Raw genomic sequence first — 24,571 nt, forward strand, 5'->3', positions numbered from 1 at the left:
TAGTTCGCTGAGTGTCGCGTATTGTCTCTACGATATTTGCTACTATACTACTTCGGCGTTGTCAACTAATCAAGTATAACTACTTTCTCTTTGCTTCTGATTTTATCTTGTATGTTTACCAGTTTGATAATACAATCATATTTTAAATATTTACTTAAATTCAGTAGTTTTTCATCCTCCCTAATGTTCATATTAACATTTTATTTTTGGACTCGCGGGATTTTTAGCGCTTGAGATGATATCGATCTTACGCTTAACTGTTATGTCCGTTATCCAATCATATTATATCTTACAAAGATAGTAGGAAAGGGTACGTCCACACCAATCGCCTTGGAATTTCTGTATGTTGACCAATAGGAGTGGCGCTACTTTACAACAGCTTAACGCCGTGCCGAGCCGAACCAGAACCAAGCGTACTTGTTAGCCGGTGACCTGTGAGGTGTTAGAATATCGGTATAACAGTATTTTGGAACTCTTACAAGGTAAACAAAGTATTTAGAATACATTTTCCTGCTCAGTTATCGTTAGTGATAATCTTTCGTTAATTTCCATTGTGTATGGTTTTCTTTGGACGCGTTCTATGTTGGTAAAAGCTTGCTACTTTTTCAAGGACGCTGTGGTTTGAGAATTTGTGCGATCGGTCGCAGAGTTTATTGTATGCAAGTGAAAGCTTTTTGAAAATGTATATTGTGAGATATGCATTGGGTGGAGGTCAGAAAGAATTACTTGAGGGGAGAAGCCACATTCCTTGTATTCGCCATTTTGCTTTATAGGTATCCAATGTAGGAATGTGGCAGTGTTACTATTGACGTACTTGTGTTAAATCGCCATTTTGCTGTATAGGAATGTGGCAGTGTTTCTGTTGACATCAGACAGGATTCTTTTTTCGGGCCAAGACCGTGTATGTTAATGTAATTTTTGCAAGTTTTACTGTAAAGAGTTCTTCTGTTCTGTAGACATTTTGTTCTTGTGTTCTTGCCATTAAGGGGACTGAATTTTAAAACTTCTACAATTTACATGCTACTACCAGTTTACCGCTGGCTCCGTCCGCATGGTACAACGTATGGTGATGTATTTGCAAAATTTCGAGTTAATGAAATAAAGCTCACGATCTGCTATGGTAATAGAATGTAATATTATGTCAACAAAACACTTGAAAATACATCACACAAAGAAATTGAAGTAAACGTTCCTTGGAACAACACTACGCGCCGAACTGTTAAAAAGTCCTTCCAAGATCTTCGTCATGGAGACAAATGTACTCATAACTTTTCTCAGAATCTACCAATCTAAGAAGTTATTACCTCAAAAGAAAGCACTTGAACAACTGAGTGATTTTTGACCAAAACGAACTGCACACCTCAATTAGAATTCAATGCAGGACGATGAAATATCCTATTTTGAAGAGCTTCAAATTAGACCCTTCGAAGAAAGTTTCCTTGCACTCACAAACCATCCACACCTCACACCCCCTTCCAATCGAGGACATGAAAAAGTATACGAATGCCGTTCACACTCAGTCAATTTAACTTCATGACCTGACTTTTCACACACTCGGTGATTAGAATGTAAGCCGTGACTTATATGCAACTGCACTATATCATACACCTTCGCCTCATAATCACGTACAAAACCTCATATTAATTACACATACACCGCAGGCAAGACATTTTCCAACATTTTCCCTACAGAATACCTCAGGGCTTCCTCTCCTAACCAGTCCAGACCAATTGTGCTTCCACATGAAACTAGGGGCCTAGGGCGGCTTCACGGCTTTTAACTGTCTACACCAATAGTCTTGTGCAGATCCTATTCCAACTGTCCGCGTGGCAAGAACCAGTCTAGACCAGTGGTCTTGTCCAGGTTCTATCCTAACCGTCCGCACAGCAAGAACCAGTCCAGACCAGTCTTGTTTCCACATAAAACTGGAGGTCTAGGGCCGTTTCGCGGCTTCTAACCGTCCAGATCCTATCCTAACCATCCGCACGGCAAGAACTAGTCCAGATCCCATCCTAACATAATCACCACCACCAGCTACTCATTAGTTCCTAAGTACGGACGTTGGCAGCACTAGCGCCGCTTGACAACATTCTTCCCGAGCGTTTAAAGAAACGACGGTCGTTCCACACGTAGCTTAATGTAGCGAGTACTGGGCTGTGGAAGGTAAAATTATAATAAATTCGCTGAAATATAGCTCTTGCATACAGAAACAAAAGTTGTCCATGGTTTTGTTATCAGAGTTATAGTATTCCTTCCAGAATTTCTGAAATCTTCATTTTAATATTTTTTTTTTTTACGTTCACATCATGACCCAAATTCTACATCATGAAACCAATAGAAAAAAACCAGTCCATGTCAAAACCTATGATAACTTCATATTCTATGACCTGGTTACGTGAACGATGTTGATCCACGAAATATCATTGAGAAAAAACAAATGTGAGAATAATGCATACGAAAATCAACTCACTTCAGAGCTGCCCTGCAGCATACGTTGCACCTTCAGACCTTAATCTTTCTTCTGTTGATATATTTACCAGTTTGTGATGTTTTCTCTCCTCTTTGTGTTGTGCACTGCTCTTCTTGCCCCGAGTCACATGACGATTGTCTTGTGATTTACACAATGACAGGGTGGTTGAAGAAAGAAATGAACTCCTGATGGAATGAAGGGTCTCAATTGTCTTGTAGTGTCCCACGTTGAACTCTGAAACTGCCCTGAGTACACCTAATTCAAGCTTTTACTTGGAAATGAATACTTCCTTCGGACACTTACAAACAATACGAAGTGACTCGTTGGCATTCTGGGTCTTGCCAGCACAACGACGTCGCAGCATTTAATCCGAAGCCAGTCGCTGATATACTGGTGCAATCTTGGTTACAACAGAAGGCCTAAGCTTAAAAGTCATTCGACACTGACTGTCAACTGGTTTCCCCTTTGCCTGCTGTCTATTATAAAAGCACCAAGAATAGACACCTGTTGATCTGTTGACATGCAATGTCTTAAGGGTAGAATAAATTGCCCTTTTCATTTTAGCAACATCTGGGATGTTGTTGACTATGGCATGTCTGAAATAATGGCTAAGCTTGGTCATGGTGGTTTCCGTCAAGGTGCCCTCTTTCCACCCACCTAGCGTTTCACCCTTTGCGTTCCAATCTCTAACAATATTGCGAAGAGCAGTGCCAAGGCGTTTTGACACATGATTAATGCACTCTTCCTTTACTATAGTGATACCTGGTCCATGTACCCCAGTCGGATTTAAATGAGCACGAGTCTTAGCATCCCCATCTGACAACACGGTAGTTTAGCGGAACCCCTTGCCAAGTGATTCCACAGAATCTCTCCAATGTCTTCCATAGCATTGGAGGACACACAGTAATTTTTTTGCAAACTCACTAGAATTACCTTCATAACATATAAAATTCTGAACTATGTTTCATCGTCGCCATAAGACCTATCTGTGTCGGTGCGACGTAAAGCCCCTAGCAAAAAAAAAAAAAAAAACTATGTTTCCCCAAGTCCCTTTCAGCTACCACACACTTCTGACAGTACTCTGACACTACATGGTAATCTAGCACAATACCAGTCTGAATGTCAATAGCAAACCCAACTTCATAGTTGGATGTTTGACCACGTTTATGCCAGCTGGCATCATATGATACACAAATATCTAATGTTTCATTGTCAATAGCTCCATGAGCAGTGCATACAACTTGTGCAGCATTATCAAGTACTTTTTTCCTCATTAATTTTCCCTCATCAATCAACAGTTTCAGATGGGCTGGAAAAGGCCTAGGTCCTAAAGTGTTCGTACCCATACCAACTGAGAATTTTTCCAACCCTCGTTGACCCTTACCTAGTGCTAAATGTCTCAACCATAGCATTGTTCACATGGAAAGCAGGCCTCTGTGAATTATTTTTCACTCTTGGAGAACTATATACATTTGCAGAAACATAATCGCATGTTCTGCATTTAACAATAATTTTAGAGGAAAAACCATGGTATTCTCTAAATTGAATGAAAATTGATTTGGTTCGACACTCACCACATAGTAGTTCTTTCACAAGTTCACTCCACTCTTCACTATGTACTAAGGTGTAATTTCCAGGCTCAATATTAGAACATTTAGAGGTAGGGTAAGAATCAGAAAATGAGTTGATTTTTCTTTCTGAAACAGTAATAATTGGAGGTGGTAAGACACTAGAATCGGGAACCTCCTCACTAGGCCTAATTCGAGCTATACCTGGCTTTACCTCCTGACATTTCCTTGCTGAATAATTTTGCAGCAAGACTTCTCCTAGGAGGGCGTTTTTTTCCTGACCTATAAGAATATCTGGGCCCCCTTAGCCATCGTAACGCAGAATGTATGCCTAACCTAACAATGTAACTACCAATATACTGGAAACAAAGCACTATCCCATTATATACACTGAATGTAAAATATTCACTCTATATACGCACAGTAAAATGAACTTAGGTTACTGCTTTTCAGTGGATAAATAATTTTCAAACTCGTGCAAAAGATTTCTTGTGTAAAATGTATACAAATTCAAACAGGAGCATGCTTCCACAACACGACGTAAATAAATACCAAGTAATAAATGTAAACAGGCAAAAGATTTCTCGTGTAAAATGTATACAAATTCAAACAGGAACATGCTTCCACAACGCGGCGGAAATAAACACTAAGTACTAAATATAAACAAAGATAGAAGAGAAAATATGCAACCTTGAAAATATACTTGTGTGGATAAAATCAATTTACTCTTGTTTTGCAAAATATTTTTAGTTCCCTCTGTTGCACTAGTAGATTATTTGTCTTATTTTAGTATTTATTTTGACTACATAGTAAACAAGTGAAAGGAGACTGCATAGCCGAGCGTCTGTCGTCCTCGCAGGAAAACGTTTCACGCAATATTCAAAACTCCGAACAAACAACTCAACAACATTGAAGACTGTGCCGTCTCATTAGAAAGAGGGTGAGAACCCGACATTAAATCCCATTCGCTCTCCCTTTAAATAGCTGCTGGGAGCTTTAAAAATGGTGCTGGAAGGAAATTTATAACATTTTCTGATAGAGAAAACGTGGAGCTATTTTTTAAATACAAAACTCAAAAAGTGATTTTTTGGCCCAAATTCCACAAATTTGTCATAACCCTCTTAACGATGCACTTCATTATTTACTGTCGTAGTGGCTGTTAATGTGTGTTAAAATGTTCATGTACTTTATTGGCGAAGATTCGTTTGTTATATATTTTTGGTATCAACTCACATTCTGGTCATATCTATAAAGTTTATCCTATCTGAACTACAGTAATCAAAGTGTGCAATCAATGGTTTTTGCTTTGTGTCATTGCAGATAATTTGCATGTAGAATACGTAGTTACAGCCCTGACACTTTGGTAATTTCTACAGCATTTAGGACAAACCAGGTAAGTCTATAAAGTAATTTTTTACAGGAAAGCTATGTTCACTGCTAGCCCTAAATTCAGCATATTGAAGCACAGAAATACAATTTATAAAATATGGTTATCTTGATGCATTCTCTGAATGGGATACTATGAAAATAAATATATGTATACCATCGGGGCACAAACTGACTTACACGTTTTTTTTCCTGACTAATGACTGGCAAAAAAAACTTACTCTGTTTTGAACTTCCACTTTTAAGACTACCAAAAATTAATTTATTCAAACACATTTATTACGAAACGTGAAAATAGTATATTTACAATAAACAGCTTGTACTGATGGAAACATCCAAGTCATTGTACTTCTGAAAGTTCCGTTCATGCATCAGCATCAACTTCTTCGAGATCTGGATAGGAATGGCAGCAACTTACAGATTCTTATAAAAATCATGAAATACGCTCTCAGTGAGAGGAAGGATGCCCGGAAGATCTTTCTTCTCTCTGCTTATTGGTACTGGGCCTGCTTGGATCAGTGGTAGAGAAGTTGGTAAAGATATTCTTCCTCGTCTTCGAAGGGACACTTCTCAGAAATTTAAGTCCTCGTTTCTGAAGAAAATGGTACTTACTGGTTTCTTAACATACTTCAGCCAATGTGTTGAGTGCCAGATAAATTTATTTCCCTCAGTATCAACCTTCTTCATTTGAAATGAGCCCGTTGTCTTGAGGAGGGTTGAGAAATCCAGAAAATGTCTTCGTTCCATAAGAAACACATCAAGGGGATTTTTGCGTCTGCATGGCCTCACTAACTGGTACCAGTCATTCGGGTGGTTGATCTTCATCCCACTGTTCTTTTCCTTCTCAATTATTGCACGATCTGCATCACTTTCCATGTGGGTATGTCCACTTACCAGGAATTTGTGGTGTATTTCTTGTATGCGGTCATTAGTCGGCATAACATATGCAAACATTGCAGCTACAAATCAGTTTCTATTTTGTCCACCACAGCAGTTTGAATAAAATACTACAGATTGAATATTGTCAGGAAATTGGGAAATGAACTGATATATACAGGAAGCAATTTGATTTCAGCCCCTGCCAGAAACACTTTCATCCCACATGAAACACGTTGCTTTGTTTTTTTAAAGTCGTGTACGGTCAGGTTAAATGTCCATAATTGCCGTTTGTAGAATGATACTGAAGTAGTTACAAACGGCGTGGGAAGACATTACTGAAAGTCAAAGGCAAAAAGTCCTTTCCTTTCATCCAATAGGGCTGCCTCTTTGTCCTGGCGTTTTGCATTATAAGCCGTAGGGGGCATCACATCCTTTGATACTCTCGTTTGGCGTCCCCAGACAATGTGTTCATTTTCATGTTAATTAAATCACACTTGTCATGTGTGTCTTGTTTAGGCTTCTTAAGTCAGATCCAACTCATGGAAGCATTTAGTATAGATACTCAAGGACATTCAATTATCTGTACAATCTTTATACAAATCGTACATCTCACTAATGCTCATGTCTGGGAATAGAAACTTTTTTGTTGTCCTCTGTCAACAATAATGACTTTCATATCTTGGAAAAGACATAATGTGATTTTTCCCAATTTCTATTTCACTGTCTGATCTTTTATTAGGAGAAGCTGTCTTTTCTCTTCCATCTCCAGGCACCATTCCCGTCGATGAGGTCCTTCTTTTCTTTGTGACCCCATTCTATGAAACCTGTAGTCTCCTAATGTTCGCCGAAAGCATTCTCTACACATTTGATAACTTTTGCCTTCCAAGATGATATTGTACGTACAAGCACACTCTAGATTTCCCTTGACTCTCTTGCCAAACTCAGCGTGTTTTGGGTGTCTGAATTGTGATGAGAGAAGATAGGTACCGGACTCTGTTATCATGATCACCAATAGCCCAATAGTTTTTAAAACAGTCTTGCCGGTCTAACTCTGAGATTCGTTCATTGCATTTCATACAACATGGTTTTAAAGGCAACATCTTTCTTTAACTATTTTCCATCCATTTGTTTTATAAGCTAATCGCTTATTTCAGAGTTCTTTGTTGAGTCTCCTTTGATATCTTAATGTATTAGTCTTTCGTGGAACAAGTTTAACCAGATGATTTTCTGCTTTATGTAGGCTTAAACTGCTGTTACTTACGGTCAGGGTTACTGGAAACATCTTCAGTGGTACTCTCAGGGACAAAATCTGGATCCTTCGCACTCTCATCAAAATTAAAGGCAGTATCTCTGCCCTCAGTTTCAAAACTTTCAAGTTCTAATAGCACTGTTGACCCCAAAACTGGCAAATCTGTAAAAGAATATCACGGCAGTCACAAATATGTTTGGCATTTTGTTTCTTTTCTAAAAATAACTTTCTATTTATAAAATCCTAGCAAAAAACTTGTGAGGAATTATGATAGATCGGTAGAGCAGGAATTCGGTATTACAATACCTTAACTTGGCTATCAATGATATTAACATTTTATTAACAATTTAATGCTAAGTTGAGTTGGTGGATGTGAGCAATTTCTAGAATATTGCATTAATAATAACAATAATCATACCTTGGTCAATCAGCACATCATTTTTTTGATGCTCTTCACTCATTCTTGCATTGGTATTATTGGGTTCAGTCTGTGGTACTGAGGCTAGTGTAGAAGAATCTAAAATTAAATGTAAAATAAATATTAATAATGTGATTTGAAATATGATTAATACATTAACACCGATCGAGTTGGCAGTGCGGTTAGGAGCGTGCTGCTGTGAGCTCGCATCTGGGAGATAGTGGGTTCGAACCCGACTGTCGGCAGCGCTGAAGATGGTTTTCCATGGTTTCCATGGGGCTGTACCTTAATTAAGGCCATGGCTGCTTCCTTCCTATCCCTAGGCCTTCTCTGTCCCATCGTCGCCATAGACCTATCTGTGTCGGTGCGACGTACAGCAACTAGCAAAAATTACATTAACAATAGTTATACTATAATAGTATAGTACCGTTTTGGTTTCCACCACCAATTTCTTCTGGGTTCTCAATCCGTACTTCCATATTCACTCCATCAGAACATGAATTTAATGTTCTTTTAGCCAAATAAACTAATTGTTCACGACTAAGCATTTTTACACACCCTGTTAACAAGGGAATTACAAATACCTACACATAAGCCATTGTCATCATTAAAATGAGAGGGAAATTGACAATGCATGTTATTAAAGCGAGTATTATAATGGAATTCTTTTAAGAACTAGCGTGCATATATATATATATATATATATATAAAATGAGTTATGTCTGTACATTGCATAGAATTTGAAAACAATGGTATTTCTGTATCGGTGATGTCCGTAGTAACAAGGAAATGAACTTTTTATTTTTCCGAAATTTCTGTCTTTCTGTCTGTATGTATGTACACGCATCACAAGAAAACGGCTGAAGAGAATTTAATGAAAATCAGTATGTGAAGTCGAGGGATGGGCCACTACAATCTAGGCTATAAATCGTTTTACTCATGCTGAGTGAATGGTAGTTTACGGAAAGGTCTAAAATTAAATTCTCAAATATTTATATTATTAGTGGTCCTATTAATACTACATAACTAGTTGTATAGAATTAAATATCCGATCATTTATGTCATACATTGTTACCGTACCTACTTTGATAACACATATATACATGAATTTGTATTTTTGTTGCCAGGTCCATATCAACGCCGAGCCATGAGAAAATGGGTTAACAGAATTTAATGAAAGTCGGTATATAGAGTCTGGAATTATGAAACTACTAAGTTATCAACAATTGTATTTGCCCTGTATGAATTTGTAGTTTAGGGGAAGGCACCTACAATTTCATTTTTAAATACCTATGTTATTGGTCCTATTGAAAAGTACTACATAATAAAAGTTATAGAGAATACAATTTCTGGCCGTTTGTTTTATTCAGTTTTACCGTATTGACTGTGATAAGTGATATTTCAGAGTCGGAAGAAAACGAAATGTGAAGGCCTACAACATTAACCCTTCAGCATCGCAGCCATTTTAGGACACTTCCTACCCCACAGCCGGATGAGATTTCGACTACACGCGACTGAAATACATTGATTCACTTAGAGCGTTACTACAAGTATAAGAGTAGCCCGATATTCACAAAATTTTCAATTCCTTATGATAGAACTATGTACATGCAGATAATGACATAATTGTTTCACATTACTTCAGTAATTTAGTTTCATGTGATAGAGTTCGAAGCACTCTTCGAGATAGAGATCCACGTCACACTCTTGGCAGCAGTACACCGACATCGTCTTTTTGCCGTGTTTTGAACACACGGTACAACGTCTGAGGTTTGTTTTTCTCACCCTTGGGTGATAATTTCATGATAAAATGTCTTTCCTGCAACCTTGGAACTGTATTATCTGATGCGCGCTGGCCTTGAATATTTCGTTCCCCAGCCGAGCGAGCTTATTTTGTAAACAAACCTTCCTCTGGTTGAACCCGATAAGTTAGATCTAACTGCTCAGTGTTTGTCCCTGTACTTGTCTGGATATTATTAGAGAATTGAGGAATCCGAATTCACTGTTGAAAACTTCCCTTTGACCTGTATAAGTATCAATATTCTCCTACACTAAATTTCCAAGTACTGGTTCCTCCTCATCATCACTCTCATCATTTACCACTGCATCCGCCACAGCTGCATCATTTATTTCATTATCACTGCTGCTAATACTGTTACTACTAGTTCCGACTAAACTTTCATCTGCATTATACAATATTTCAAGCACATTACTGTCAGTCAAGCCACGGCTGAGTGCGGTGTGTCACACGGACTGATGAAGCTGCAGCGAGACCGTAAGCAGCAGGACGAAACTGAATGAGGGGAATAACATGCATGACGAAACAAATCAACTCTATACATATTTCAGATAAAAGGTCGAGACATCGTCTTTCCAGTGAGATATATATGATGAACAACTGGTTCTCGTATCGTATGACAGAAAGCAGCACTAACTGATGCCTACACACAGCGCTCGTGGAGAGTTACGAAAATACTACAAGCTGAGAAATAAAGACAATATCATAAATAATTCGCACTTTCAATGTATAGAGCAAAGAACATCACGCGAAAAGACAAACTTCTCAGCTCATCATTTCTTTATTTTATTACTTTGGAAAGAATGAAGCAAATAGGATTTTAATAAGCAGAGATTACCAGTGCTCAGACTTACTTGACAAATAATTACCCTTGCAAAAACAACTGCATTTTAACGATCTTCATTCTTACTTTACAACACTGATAAACCCCAACATTTCTTCTTGGAAACAAAGCAATTTGCAAATCCATAACTCCAAAACACTTCGTGCTATAGCCGTAAATGCAAAACCATGTATGGGTCTATACCACGTATAGAGGTCGGCGGCTACGGAAGAAAAGAGGGTCTAATACGACGTATAGAGGTCGGCGCTGAGGGTTAAAAGCGCATAACATTGATCAACAATAACATTACATTGACAATTGTTTGTGATGATGTTTCTTGTCTCTTCTGTTGCTGCTCAACTCCGATAGATGGGATTACTGATGCGTGCCGAGTATAACAGCCAGACTGATTATTGGTGGGAAATAGCTGGGGAGTTAGAAAACTTTCTTCTTTAGCATGTCATCCCTCTGGTTCATACATTTTCTGATTCTGTAATGCTGGTACGTAACTCACTGGCTCATAGTATTCCAGCTATTCGATCCCTTCCCTGATGCGCTGTTTTGAATTTGCAGTGTACACTCTTCAGGCAGAGGCTCACTTCGTAGTAGTAGTAGTAGTAGTAGTATGACCTGGTCTAGAATTACAATTTAGCCATATTCCAAATTATAGCGCCACAATTCACTAAATAACTCAAAATTCAACCCTGAAAAGAGCTTGTTCCTCTTCACTTTTATTAAATTCTACATTCCTTTTCAAAATTAGCAGTGAAGAGGGGGGTTTCTCCTCTGGCTTGGAGGAAAAAATTGCCTCCAAGTCAGATTTATCCGCCCCCAGTGTAGTGAATTGAGATTTTCCGACTCATTGGGTACTACTAGGAAACAGATTAGTAAAGGGGCATAGTTTTCGCCCTGGACTCTCCACTATTCGATCCCCCCCTCACCGAGAAAACTAAGTGTTCACGGATCATGGCTGTCTGCAGCCTGGTCATTCCAGCTCTGGAACTTTGGACTGAGATCGGCAGCGTAGTACTGTTCGTTAAAAATGAGAAAATGTGTGGTTTTACATTTGTTCAAGTATTTCATGTGAAATCATTGCTTTTACTCGTGCCATTCCTACTGATGTTGTAATGACCTATGTTCATTTCAGTTGGAAAAACCACTTAGTCTTTCTGAAGATGTAAAAAGGCAGGTGGAGAGTGGAGTGTTGGTCATTATAATGCAATTCCCCAACCTGATTGTGACTGATAGTAGGCAAGCGGGCCTACCATTACAATAAAAATTCCTTAACACAGTCTTCATATGAGAAAAGACGTTCGGTGATTTCTCCGTTGCATTTCTAGGGTAATATTAAGAGCTGTGCAATTTAATGTAGTGTTGCTCACAACGTGTACTCTACCTAACCTACAATTCTGAATACAATGTAGAATTCCGTAGCGAAGCACGGGTACATCAGCTAGTAGTTCTGTAAAGTCCGTGAATGGATTTAATATGAACATTTATCTGTCTATTCCCTGTACTATTCAGTTATAATATTAATATATTTTGATTTCTGTTTGTTATTAGTCATTCTCATTACTTAATGCTTTGTAGCTTAACAAACCATACGAGCAGACTTGCCCGCTTTTAACAACCACTACAATGATGATTCACAAGGGTGAAAATAATGTAACTAGACTTACCCATTTTTTCCTTCTTTGCAACTTCCTCTGATCAAAATCAAGTAAGTTGACTTGCCCTTACAAATGTGAGTTACAACATACTGACTGACTTACCTCGAAAATTAATAATGGCGCCATTTTTTACAAGATCGCTTACCCGTTTTTACACGATGTGAGAATCATCATAAGTGATCGCTTGGTGCACTTAACTCATTTTCGACCAAAAGTGGACTTATCCGATTTTTCCCAAATGCGGTAGATTTATCCTAGTCTTGTGTATTTTGGAGTTTATTATGTTCATCCTATTTGGGTGACACTTCCGTAAGCGGGCCGGCATTTTTAATCATTAGGGGCTGTAGTAAGGATGTAAAGGAGAGGTTATATAAGTCTGGTAAGGCCCCAACTAGAGTATGGTTCCAGTGTATAGGACCTTCACCAAGATTACATGATTCAAGAAGTGCTACAGATTGAGACATTACCCGACCTGGGCCATGTTGTTTGTGTAACTTCTGTTACATCATCTGAGGCGCGCCATGTCTGGCCCGCTTACAGAAGTTTTACCCCTTTTCCTTTCTTAATCACCACAGATCTGTTGCCCAGGTATCAGGTTTGGATTTTGGGGTAGTAGGAAAATGTTTGAGTATACCCGAAGTACCAGACCTATTCATGCAAGTTTTCTGAAGAGGTGATGAAGTAGAAAGCATGCAAAACTTGTATGGAATTCCTTTTAGAGAAGAGATGTGTTCACTGCAATGTCCAGGGACCCACCGACCCACTCCCAGAAGTGCATTTACTTTTATAACCTAAGAGTAGTGCACGCGATGTTCCATTGCTGGAATGGCTACTTGCATTCCTATTGGCTGATTTGATGATGCTTGTTGTTTTAAGGGACCTAACATCAAAGGTCATCGGCCCACATTGGCTGATTTAAAATACATGTGACATTCCCATCAATGATCAGAAGTACATAGCGTTACCAACCTGCGGAGTAAAAAAGCACAGCTAATAAAGCCTGTAAGTGAAGCAATGTATAATACAGAAGAGCATATCAATAGAATAACGTAGGTATTGTATCAACAATGGAGAGATGCACTGCTGTTTCGATCTTGAGGTGCTATCTGTTGAGTAAAGTGTACTAGGCTTTGCTACTATCTGGCATTCTTAATTTTTTCACAACTAGCAAGAAAAAGGTATTTCATCTTCTCATCAGTTACCCACATAGAATGCGCTGCTGTAGCACGGTAACAAAAAGTTTAGTCCAGGGCCCCACTACCCTAACAAATCCAGACCAATGGTTTTGTCCAGGCCCTACTCTAACCAGTGCAGACCAGTGGTGTTTGCCCATGCATCTAGAGGCCTAAGGCCGCTTTGCGGCTCTTACCTGGAGGCTTGCGTCCCCCTTTGCTTGTCCAGGCTCTATTCTAACCAACCCAGACCAGTGGCCTTGTCTAGGCCCTACCCTTCATTGCACAGAAAACTTAGAGGCCTAAGACTGCTTCGTGGCTCTAACCTGAGGGCTTATGCCCCCCAGGCCTTTTTTGCTTGACCTCATATCACTGGTCTTGTCCAGGCCCTACCCTAACCAACCCAGACCAATGGTCTAGTTCCTAAGTAGAGAGGTTGCAGCCTTGTGCAGTGTGAGATCACGTCGTCTGTGAGAAATAAACATCGGGCAGTCATACCGCTCGTAGGTATTGGCGATGCAAGGGGTAACCCATGGTACTAATGTTGCGTGAACGGGATTGGACTTAAAATTCGACACTTGCCAGGCACCCACCAAGCTGCCCCTAGAAATATATTTTTGTTATACAGGAGAATTAAAATGGAGACTTTAAATCTGATATTTGTGCCCATTACCAAAGCTGATGCCTGGTAGTACAGTGTTAGACAATGCTACTTATCAAGTGTGAAGTTAGAACGTATCCCAAACAAATCCTGGAAGAAAGCTGAAATAATTTCATGGCTGAGAAGTAAAAATATAACCTGTGACAGAGGACTTGTTAAAACCGAATTGCTGGAATTTGTGAAGATTCGCAGGCCTCGATTTGAGAAATACGTAATAGAAGACGTAGCCGAACTACCGGGCTGATCGGTAACGTTCCTATATCCAGCATGTGGTGCGCAACGAGAAAATGATGTGGGATCTGGTAAATGCCATGTATAGTTAAGTTGAAAAAATGGAATCAATTTAGGAGAGGATTCTAGTCATGCAAGTGACAGTGAATCATCTGATCTACAGGGAATCGAGCCTCTTGCAAGTTCGAATCAATGAAATAATGAAATGTTGCGTAAGTAGGCATTACTAATTTTCATGGCAAATATATTTTATAGCAATGATGTATTTTCGTTACCGTATCTCAATTATGTTTATGTCCACATCTGTCAATTTTCATTCATGTTCATACTGACTTTGAACAGGCAGCGAGCCATGTGGAACTCGCGGAGTGATATAAAATGTTTGTCTACTTTATTCTTTTGTTGGAAATAGTTTAGTTGAGTTACCTACTTCAAAATACGGTGAATCCTTGTACGTGTCTGCTGGAGGACAGTATTATTGTTTCGACTCAAGTATTTTAATTTCGTTTTCATTCATTAATGAGAGGATGGTTGCCTAGTTGTACTTTCTCTTAAAACAATAATCACCACCACCGCAATTCATTAATGTTCTAACATTTTTTCTTCTAAATCTCTAGTTTCTCATCAGAACTCTGAATACACGAACCCATAGGCACATTAGGGTGAGGGCTGAGTAGCTTGGGTAGTAGAGCGCTGGCCTTCTGAGCTTAATGTGTCAGGTTTGACCCCAGCCCAGTTCGATGGTTGAAGATTCTCCAATACATCAGCCTCATCCTGGTTATTGAACTGTTCATCATCATCATCATCTCTGGTGACACATTTGGTGTTTACCCGACAAAATTCATTAAATCTCAGCCATAGACGCCCAAGAGTGTTTCGGTTTACTCGGTCTGTCTGGGCTTAGAGTAAAACAGAACTTTGAAATTGACGAGCAGTCAGCCAGATGGCGTCAAATTGAAATGTCTGCACATGGTAGCTGAGGCCATACGATTATTATTACTACTTCCTCTTTAAACAACCTCACTTGTACTTCCTCTTTAAACAATAATCACCACCTCACTTGGCTTCTGTTTTTCTCTTTTCCACAGTGCATGACTACAGTTTTCTTTTTACTAATTACCATTCCAAACTCCTTCAGATTTTCATTCCAGATGTCCAGTCTCTTTTGTACTTCCTTTTTTCTCCCCTTCCCCAAATCACCACATCTCCACATACCGAAGCATTCACTTCATCACTACTGATACTGTTTTACACGTTTTATGATTTCATCCATCAATATAATAAACAATATTGACGACAGTACACTTCCTTGCTTGAGACCTTTTTTTTTGTATAAAATGTTTGAGTCACCATTCCCCACTTGTACACTGCTTTTACTCTCTTGATACAGCATTTTTATCTTGTTAATGATTTTGAACTGTTGTGGGGCAAAATTCCAGCACCTTGGTGTCTCCGAAAATTGTAGAAGTAGTGAGTGGGTCATAACACAAATGTTATTACTAAGGGATGTTTTCCCCAAATGAGTTTAAAGTACGTTAATTTTAATCTGGTTTAAGTCTGAGTTTAAACTAACATATTCACTTTCTCCACATTGGTTCAAACTTTGTATCAAGTTTAAACTTTGTTCACCGGGCGAGTTGGCCGTGCGGTTAGGGGTGCGCAGCTGTGAGCTCGCATCTGGGAGGCAGTGGGTTCTAATCCCACTGTCAGCAGCCCTGAAAATGGTTTTCAGTGGTTTCCCATTTTCACACCAGGCAAATGCTGGGGCCGTACCTTAAGTCCATGGCCACCTTTATCCCATTCTTAGGCCTTTCCTGTCCTATCGTTGCCATAAGACCTATCTGTGTCGATGCGACTTAAAGCAAATAGCAAAAAAAAACACCTTGGTCAGAGTTGAACCTTCTATATTGTAGGTTTAAACTGCTGTTTATATTCAACCTTGACATTTTGTTAACGTATGTATGATTTTCCTAGTTAGAAGGGTTAGTTTTGACTACCATTATTGCGGTACTTGAATAGGAAACGTACTAAAATTAGAACGTAGTATTAGCATTAGAAAAATGGAAGAATTTATTGAAGTCTTTGGTTAAATTGGAAATAATTTTGATGTGCAAGTGAGGTTAAGAAGGCGCATTCCAACAAAAGTTTACAATTCTGGTAAATTGGATGTAAGAGTTTGTTGATTTATTTATAATTCATAAGCGAACAGCAAAGATTATCAAAGGAGGATTCATTTAAAATGTCAACTGCACGAAATAATGCTATTTCGCTAGAAGCAATGATATTGGTTGCTTTAAGATATTATGCAGCAGGCATTTTTCTCATCGGGGACCACAGGCCTTAAATTGCTGTCTCCTTATAATATTATATAAAATACTGTTGGTGGTATGAATACTGTAATGTGAGGCATAAAAATATTCCTATATAAATGTTGTAATACATCCATACGTTCGTGTCCGGTCTGATGGCTGTGATCGTTAAAGCATCGTATTTGCATCGTCTGAAAGCGTGAATAGGCGGTTCAAATCCATTTAGTCGAATTTTTTTTTCCACATACAATTTCTAATCACTAGATTATATATTTATGTTATCAGAAAAATAGTGTTTTATGCTTGCAAGTAAACTAGTAATAAATTATAGTTAAGAATGTTTCATCGTAACTATTGCCAGCACACCCAGCAATAGAAATATTATAGGGAGATGAGTATTATACATACCGTAAACTAGGTTATGTTATAAACGAATATAGGATCAAACTCCAAATAATACATCCTTAGTAGTCTATCTGTTGGATCTGAGGTTTGTGAGATGGATCCTGGCTGAGGGCGATAGATTTTAATAGGAGATAGATCCTGAGCCCGCTTGGAATTTGTTTCCTTGAAATTTACATAAATGTTGATTTTCTGAGGAAAGAATTATTGCTAAAAGACCAGGATTTTAATATTTCAACGTTCCCATGTGTTCCGTATGACAATATAGATATTTTAAAAGAAACACATATTAGGCCAGCAGTACTTGTTTATGGTAAAGTATATTAGAGAAAAATAAGAAATAAAAGTGCATCCCAAGAAATTGTAAACAATGGGTAACAACACTTTGCAAAAATGTGAACAATTTATTTATCAGTAAAGCGAATATTCCTCCTAATTTCTTCTTTATTCACTATGTGCCAAAGAGAATAAGTACGATAGCATTAATTTGCCACAAACAGCTGATGTTAATACAAAAATGTCAGCCATTGAATTACTTGGCTCTCATTGGCCAATTCCAATCGACCATGCCTTTGACTTTTCTTTCAGTGCAGCCATCGCTAGCGCTGACTTGACATTAGTTTAAACGGGTGAGCTGTCCTTTAAATTAAACGAGTGTCAGAAATTGGTGGAGAAAATTGATGCAGGTTTAAACTAGGTACTAAAATTAAACTGGTTTAATTTATACAAGGTTTAACTCGATTGGGAGAAAATGGCCCTTAAAGCTTACAGCATTAGCAAAATAGACGAGCTTCAAGGTTGAGCTGCTTATCTTGTCTCCGAAGTTAAGTAACATGGGGCATGGTTAAGATTTGAAGGGGTTGCCACACGCTGTGTGTCATTGGAGGAGCGGAAAGGAACTGTCCACTCTACCGCACATAAACTCTGGCTCAGGCACACCTGCGGAGGTTCAGACCTGCTTTCGGGCAGAAAACACCTTTGAGATAGAATAAACAACCTTATTGAAGAAACAGGAGTTCTTTTGTAAGGGATCTAAAGAAGAGGGATCAGATTTGAGAGTGTAATGCATTACTGACATGATTAAAACAAACTGAGTGATGTTTTATTGTTGAATTTAGTTCTATCGTGAGTGCAGTGTAAACTATAAAGGAAGTTTCCTCGTAGTACTGAGTGTAGATTGATAGGGTGTAATGTGATAAATCCTCTGGAGTGTTTAATTTATTAGTGAATATAGTCATGCTGATAAGAGAAGTTTGATGTACTAGTGATTTTTCTTATAGCGTTATATTCACAATTTTTTCTCATTTATTGTTTTTATAAATGAGTTGTTAGGTAAAATATTAGATTTTCTCACTGAATGGTACAAAACTTGTCTTATCCAAAATGCAAATTTAATTTATTGGTGTTCTGATAATTGTATGTATAATTCCTCAGTAAGACAACACTCTGACCTTAGACTTAAATGCATGGCAATACAATTAAATAAGGACTATTAAAAAAATGACAAGTTTCACGCTTTTTCTGAAAAATCACCATGTTGGATAAGACTAGTTTTGAAACTGACCACTTCATATTTATTTTTATGAGGGTAGATCAACAGCCACTGCCTTTGTAGTATTGTGTATGGCATCCCTTTCATTTGTCAATTGTGACAAAGGCTTTTATTAAAAAGTTGCACGTCCCACCTCTCAATTGCCAGAGAAGCTTATTATGCACTCCTGTCTGTAGATAAAGTGTTGGTACAAACCAAATCTATCCAGACCAATCTAGTGTGTCTTAATGAACATCTTGTCAACTCTTGCGAACAGTTAAAACTGCTAGCATCGGAAGAGCATTGAGCTGTGGGAGCCTGCAGACGACCGGCAGGCGTACTTCACTTTTTAGGACTTTGTGTTTATGCGGATATTTTTGATTTAAAAAGTGCTTTATGTTATGGTGGGTTGCATGTTATGTTTATTGGTAAATTCATCTCATAATTGAAGACTAGTATTCATCTCATTGAAGACTAGTTAATGTGGTGTAACATTTTACATGAGCTGCAGTCAGCATACATGCATTAGAGAGTTTGAGAGAGTATGTGGTTATTTAATTATTTAATTTAATTTCCGGGTTGAACCGTGTAGTACTTGTACGCATATCACGTACAGTTTGCCGACGTTTCGAATACATGTGGTTTTTTAAGGTCAATTGATCTGTTATTTATAAGTTCTGATGAGTTATCCCCCTGTGGGTGGGGGCGGTTGAATAACACCCACGGTATCCCCTGCCTGTCGTAAGAGGCGACTAAAAGGCGCCTCAGGGGCTCTGAACTTTGGAGCGTGGGTTGGCGACCATGGGGCTCTTAGCTGAGTGCTGGCATTGCTTCCACTTACTTGGGCCAGGCTCCTCATTTTCGTCTATCCCATCCGACCTCGCTTGGTCAACTCTTGTTCTTTTCCGACCCTGGCGGTATTACGTATGGAGGCCTAGGGAGTCTTTCATTTTCATGCCCTTCGTGGCCCTTGTCTTCCTTTGGCCGATATCTTCATTTTTCGAAGTGTCGGTTCCCTTTCATTTTTCCCCTCTGCTAAGTGTTACGTAGAGGATGGTTGCCTAGTTGTACTTCCTCTTAAAACAATAATCACCACCACCATCTGATGAGTTACATACGGGGGTTAGGCTTTGTTTCTGTGTGTATATTATGTTTTCACTTGTTGAACTTTAGCTTCTATGACTGATTGCCAAGCACCATGTTTCGTCAGTGACACCGGCATAGAATTTTGTTCAAATATATTCTATGCTTTTTATTATATTATTAATAAACATATTTTCTCTTACAGGTGATATCATGTCTCGTTACCGTGAGTGGGATCTCTCGTGCAAGGTTTATGTTGGCAACTTGGGCAGCAGTGCTTCAAAGCATGAGATAGAATCAGCATTCAGCAAGTATGGTCCCCTGAGGAATGTGTGGGTGGCAAGAAACCCACCTGGATTTGCATTTGTTGAGTTTGAAGACCCCCGTGACGCCGAAGATGCTGTGAGAGGGCTGGATGGAACGTAAGTATGCTGCATTTAGTTTCTACTGTATTTTAGAGGCTGCTGTTCTTATCTTAAACATTCTTCCGTCCTGCCTTAGTCCCGACCGAAGTGAATCCCGACTTAAGTGGGACAAGCTACGGATCAAAAACATGTTGTAATCATTGTTCATTATTGTGTTTTTGAATTCTAGTTGGCGGATGGATTTTGGAATTGTTTTAACTCTAAATATTGTCATGTGTCAGCAAACTCCTGATTATCCGGTTTGCCGGTTACCCGTGCACCACCAAGGTTTATTATATTCTTTTATTTTTGTCATTGCATTTTGAATACATGTGAACTGTGCACTTGAAATTCGAGCACTCGTCTGCAAGTGTGCTGGCATGCTTTGTTTGAGGTCTATACACTAAACAGTGCATAGCAGTTTTTTCGGAAGAGGGAGTGGCCGGTAAGAGGAGAAGCTAAATGAAAAAGGATAATGCTAGTTTACGACATGCTTTAGTATTGGAATGTGTTGAAACTCCCTTAGATTATGTTGAGCAGGGAGTTTGTAATTATAGTGATGTTATTGCACTTCTGAACATTCAGATTATTCTTTGCCAAATGACAAAAACAGATGTTTTTTTGTATACTTTTTCTACCTCGACAGTGTTACTAATAAAGGGTGTATAAATTTCTTACCAGTTTATACACCGTGTATGTACACTTGGTTACTAATAAACAGTGTGTAAGCCTCTTATGAACACATCTGTTACTCACTGAATTGATACAGACCAGGATCCTTGTATAAGCATTGTATGGCTGTGACGAAAAAAGAAAGTGCGGTGTATAATTATTTTAGTGGCATTTACTGTTGGCAGTAATATTATTTTGGTGAAATATCAGACATCCATTAAGCACACTTTGAAAGAATGGAAAACGATCTCCATGATATTTTTAACATAGAAGACTTAAGACTTTTAGAGATTAGAGGCTGGAAATGTTTGCAAAATAAAATACGCGGCAAGAGTTGGTGACCCATTTCTCGTGGATGATGAAAGTTTTAAAATGAAATATCAATTTACGAAAGAATGCCTGAATTGTCAGTAACAAAGACCAACTACAGTTCCTCACACTGTAGCTGACCTATCAACACTCATTAACACAGTCGAAAAGACTTGGGAGGCTTTACTGAAATTTGGCCAATTTATCACCAAGTGGATTTTTCAATTTTGGGCTTAAACAATTCTGCAGTCCTTCCGCTTCCAAACTATTACTTTCACCGTACCACCGTTTTTAAAATTCCGAGCGCAATTTTTAAAGGGAAGTGCTGAGCACAGGAAGAGCACGTCTACGCCCCCTTCTTTAACGATGACAGGCTAAGGATGTTTTTTAGTTGCATTGTGCATCTTCGTAAAATACTGCCCCAAGGAAACATTTGTTTCCAAAAATAAACTGGAGCTAGCGGTAATTAAATTTGTGATGGAGTTCAATATGAGGCGTGTGAAGGCCCTCCAAGTTGTGACCAGAGGGATGTACCTATTACTTTATTGGCATTGACCATTGGTGAGCAACGGGACCAAAGACGGTGCACAAACAGCGAGAAAAGGAACAGTTCTACACGAAAGCAAGAAAGGAAGTCAGTGAAATGGGGGGAAAACACCTGAGGAAGAGAGGAAAACTATGTCTAAGGGGGAAACGTATGGTGCAGGACAGTTTTAAAGTATGTTTGTATGAATTTTCAATTACTGTTTTCTCTCATTTATATTTTTCAGCATTTCTTCCCATACAAAAGGCTCCTTGCGACAGTTATTATCGAAGTCGAGTGAAAATTTCATGAAATCTTCCAGTATACTGTACATAAGGGTTAAGTGAAACTATTGCATTTTAAGGTCAAATGAATATTACTACCATTTTTTGCCCTTTAAATTTGCAATATATTTCTTTAAATTTTCAAAGTCAGAAATTTGACAATTTGTATCTCCCACATACCTTGTCTAACAACAGAAATGCAAAGTATCAATTCTATGAGTGTTTAGGACTAAATCTGCAAATTTCAGTTTGAAAAAGAAAAGTGACAGTTTTTTCACGTTACATGGGTATTTTCTATAAAAAGACGCACAACTCAAACTGATTAACCAGTCGTCTCAAATCTTTGTGTGATTCTCTTAAGGGCATGTATAAGTGGTTAAAATTTGGAACCGATTGGTTGAAAAATGTTCAGAATTTCAGTGAAAAGTTGTTTTTAGGAAAGCATGTTCTCTTGATTATCTTGTCAAAGTACCAGTACATTGGTATTTCCCTTGTGTGCTTGAATTCCAGCAATCCTGTTGGGTATTGTACTTCACTCAGTTGCTTATTACAGTAGAAGTCCGTTATAGTGAGAATTCATGACGGTGAAAAGTTTACTCGGTAAAACGGATTGTCGTTATATTCAATTTATTGTAAAAGTCTGGAAAAACCCCATCTATATATATAAAATAAGAGTTTTGTCTTACATTGTTTAGAATATGAAAATAATGGTATTTCTGTATCGGTCATGTCCACAGTAACAAGGAAATGCACTTTTTACTTTTCCGTAATGTATGTATGTATGTATGTACACGCATCACAAGAAAACTGCCGAAGAGAATTTAATGAAAACTGGTATGTAAAGTCGGGGGATGAGCCACAACAATCTGGGCTATGAAATAATCTTATTCACGCTTTAGGGGAAGGCCTGAAATTTAATTCCTAAATATTTATATTATTAGTGGTCGTAATAAGTAGTACATCACTAAATCATCATCGGTTTTCCACTCCAGTTGCCCGGGTGTGGTTTACGAGCACTCTCCACTTCTGTCTGTCCATGTACCACTCTTCTCTCAAGACGACATCCCAGCTGATTCCTCTTGTTCCTATGTCCTCTTTCACTTGGTCCAGCCACCTCTTCCTAGGTCTTACTACCGGTCGTTTTCCGGCCACGACTGTGTAGCCATTGTTTTGCTGTCCTTCCATCGTCCATTCGTTTGACATGGCCAAACCATTTCAAACGGGCCCTTGTCACTTTTTCATTCAGGGATGGGTACAAACCAGCTTGCTCCCTTATTCTTTCATTACTTACCCTGTCCCTTTTTGTCTTCTGTACCATAGTTCGTAGGAACTTCATTTCTGCGGCTTGTAGTTTGCTGTCCACTTGTTGGGTTGTTGTGCAGGTTTCTAGGCCATATGTTATTATGGGGGTGAAGTATGATTGGAATAGAATCTGCTTTGATCTTAAGGGAACTTGTTCGTTCCAGAGGTGGTTTTGAACTTGATGGTAAAACTGAGCTGATTTTTGAATGCGGTTGTTAATCTCATGCTGTATTCTGTTATCACTTGAAATGATGCACCCAAGATATTTATATTGGTCTACTGTTTCCAGTTGTGTACCTTCCAGCATTATTTTTCCTTTCTTCTTCTGCCTGTCGACAGACATAGTAACAGTTTTCGATTTATTTATTGTTAATCCGTGTGCTTTCAAATGTTCATTCCAGGTGTTCAGCCTCTCTTGGACTTCCTTCTCTGTATTTCCCCAAATTACTACATCATATGCAAATGCATTGATGTCCATATTGTTCTTCTGCTTAATTTCTTTCATGACTTCACCCATGACAGTGATAAAAAGTAATGGTGAAAGGGTACTGCCTTGTTGCACTCCTCTAGTGGTTTGGAACCAATCAGAATTACAGTTTCCTATCTGTACGCAACTGCAGCAGTCTTCGTAAAGCATTTTAACTTTCTGGATAAGCCCTTTGGGTACATTCTTCTTTCTTAAACATTCCCATATAGTCTTCCTTGGAACACTATCAAATGCTTTTTCGAGATCCAAAAACACTAGTGTTAAGTCTTTGCCCTTCTCCCAATGCTTTTCTAACAGTATTCTAAGTGCAAATATGAGATCGGTAGTTGATCGGTGTTCTCTGAATCCATATTGTTCTTCCTGTAGTTGTGGTTCTATTATTTTCCTTAGCCTTTTTTCAAGTATTTTCTCAAATATTTTCAAACCATGAGACAATAAAGTGATCCCTCTATAATTGCTACATTTCTTCCGGCTTCCTTTTTTGAAGAGAGGTATTATTATTCCCTTTTTCCAATCATCTGGGACTTTCCTATCCTTCCATATTGCATTAATTACTCTATGAAGTCACTGTATTCCTATTGCACCAGTTGCTTTGATCATATCTGCACTGACTTCATCAAATCCTGTAGATCTTTCTTTGGGCATACTATTAAGGGCTGTCTCTACTTCCTTCCATGTTGGCGGACTCTCTTGGTCAGGCTCATCATTGCAGCTTAAACTGACCTGCGTGGTTACATCATTGGAGTCTTTCCCAGTACTGTTGTATAAATTATCAAAATAGGATTTCATGATCTTCCATATTTCTGTCTCCTCCCTAACTATGTTATATAGAATTAAATATCTGAACACTTTTGTCATACATTTTTACTGTTCTGGCTACAACACAGATATTAATGTATTTGTATTTTTGTTGCCAAGTCCATATCAACGCTGAGCCACA

At 38.5% G+C, this 24,571-nt stretch overlaps 1 protein-coding gene across 5 annotated transcripts in view; it reads left to right on the plus strand.

Annotated features, from left to right (window-relative positions):
• Nucleotides 1-329: 329 nt before the first annotated feature.
• The window catches only part of LOC136871621 (RNA-binding protein 1), a 98,075-nt gene continuing 73,833 nt past the window's right edge, over nucleotides 330-24,571 (plus strand). For 3 of the 5 annotated variants that reach the window (XR_010859774.2, XR_010859773.2, XM_067145088.2), the window contains exons 1-3: nucleotides 330-482; nucleotides 5,359-5,431; nucleotides 19,856-20,072. Coding sequence is in view for 3 of the 5 variants with exons in the window: in XM_067145088.2 (XP_067001189.1) it covers nucleotides 19,864-20,072 (209 nt within the window). In the remaining 2 variants the exon portion in view is untranslated. The remainder of the gene's footprint in view (nucleotides 483-5,358; nucleotides 5,432-19,855; nucleotides 20,073-24,571) is intronic. The other 2 variants (XM_067145086.2, XM_067145087.2) reach the window with 2 other exon arrangements.

This window comes from Anabrus simplex, chromosome 4 (assembly GCF_040414725.1).
Source record: "Anabrus simplex isolate iqAnaSimp1 chromosome 4, ASM4041472v1, whole genome shotgun sequence".
NCBI lineage: Eukaryota > Metazoa > Arthropoda > Insecta > Orthoptera > Tettigoniidae > Anabrus > Anabrus simplex.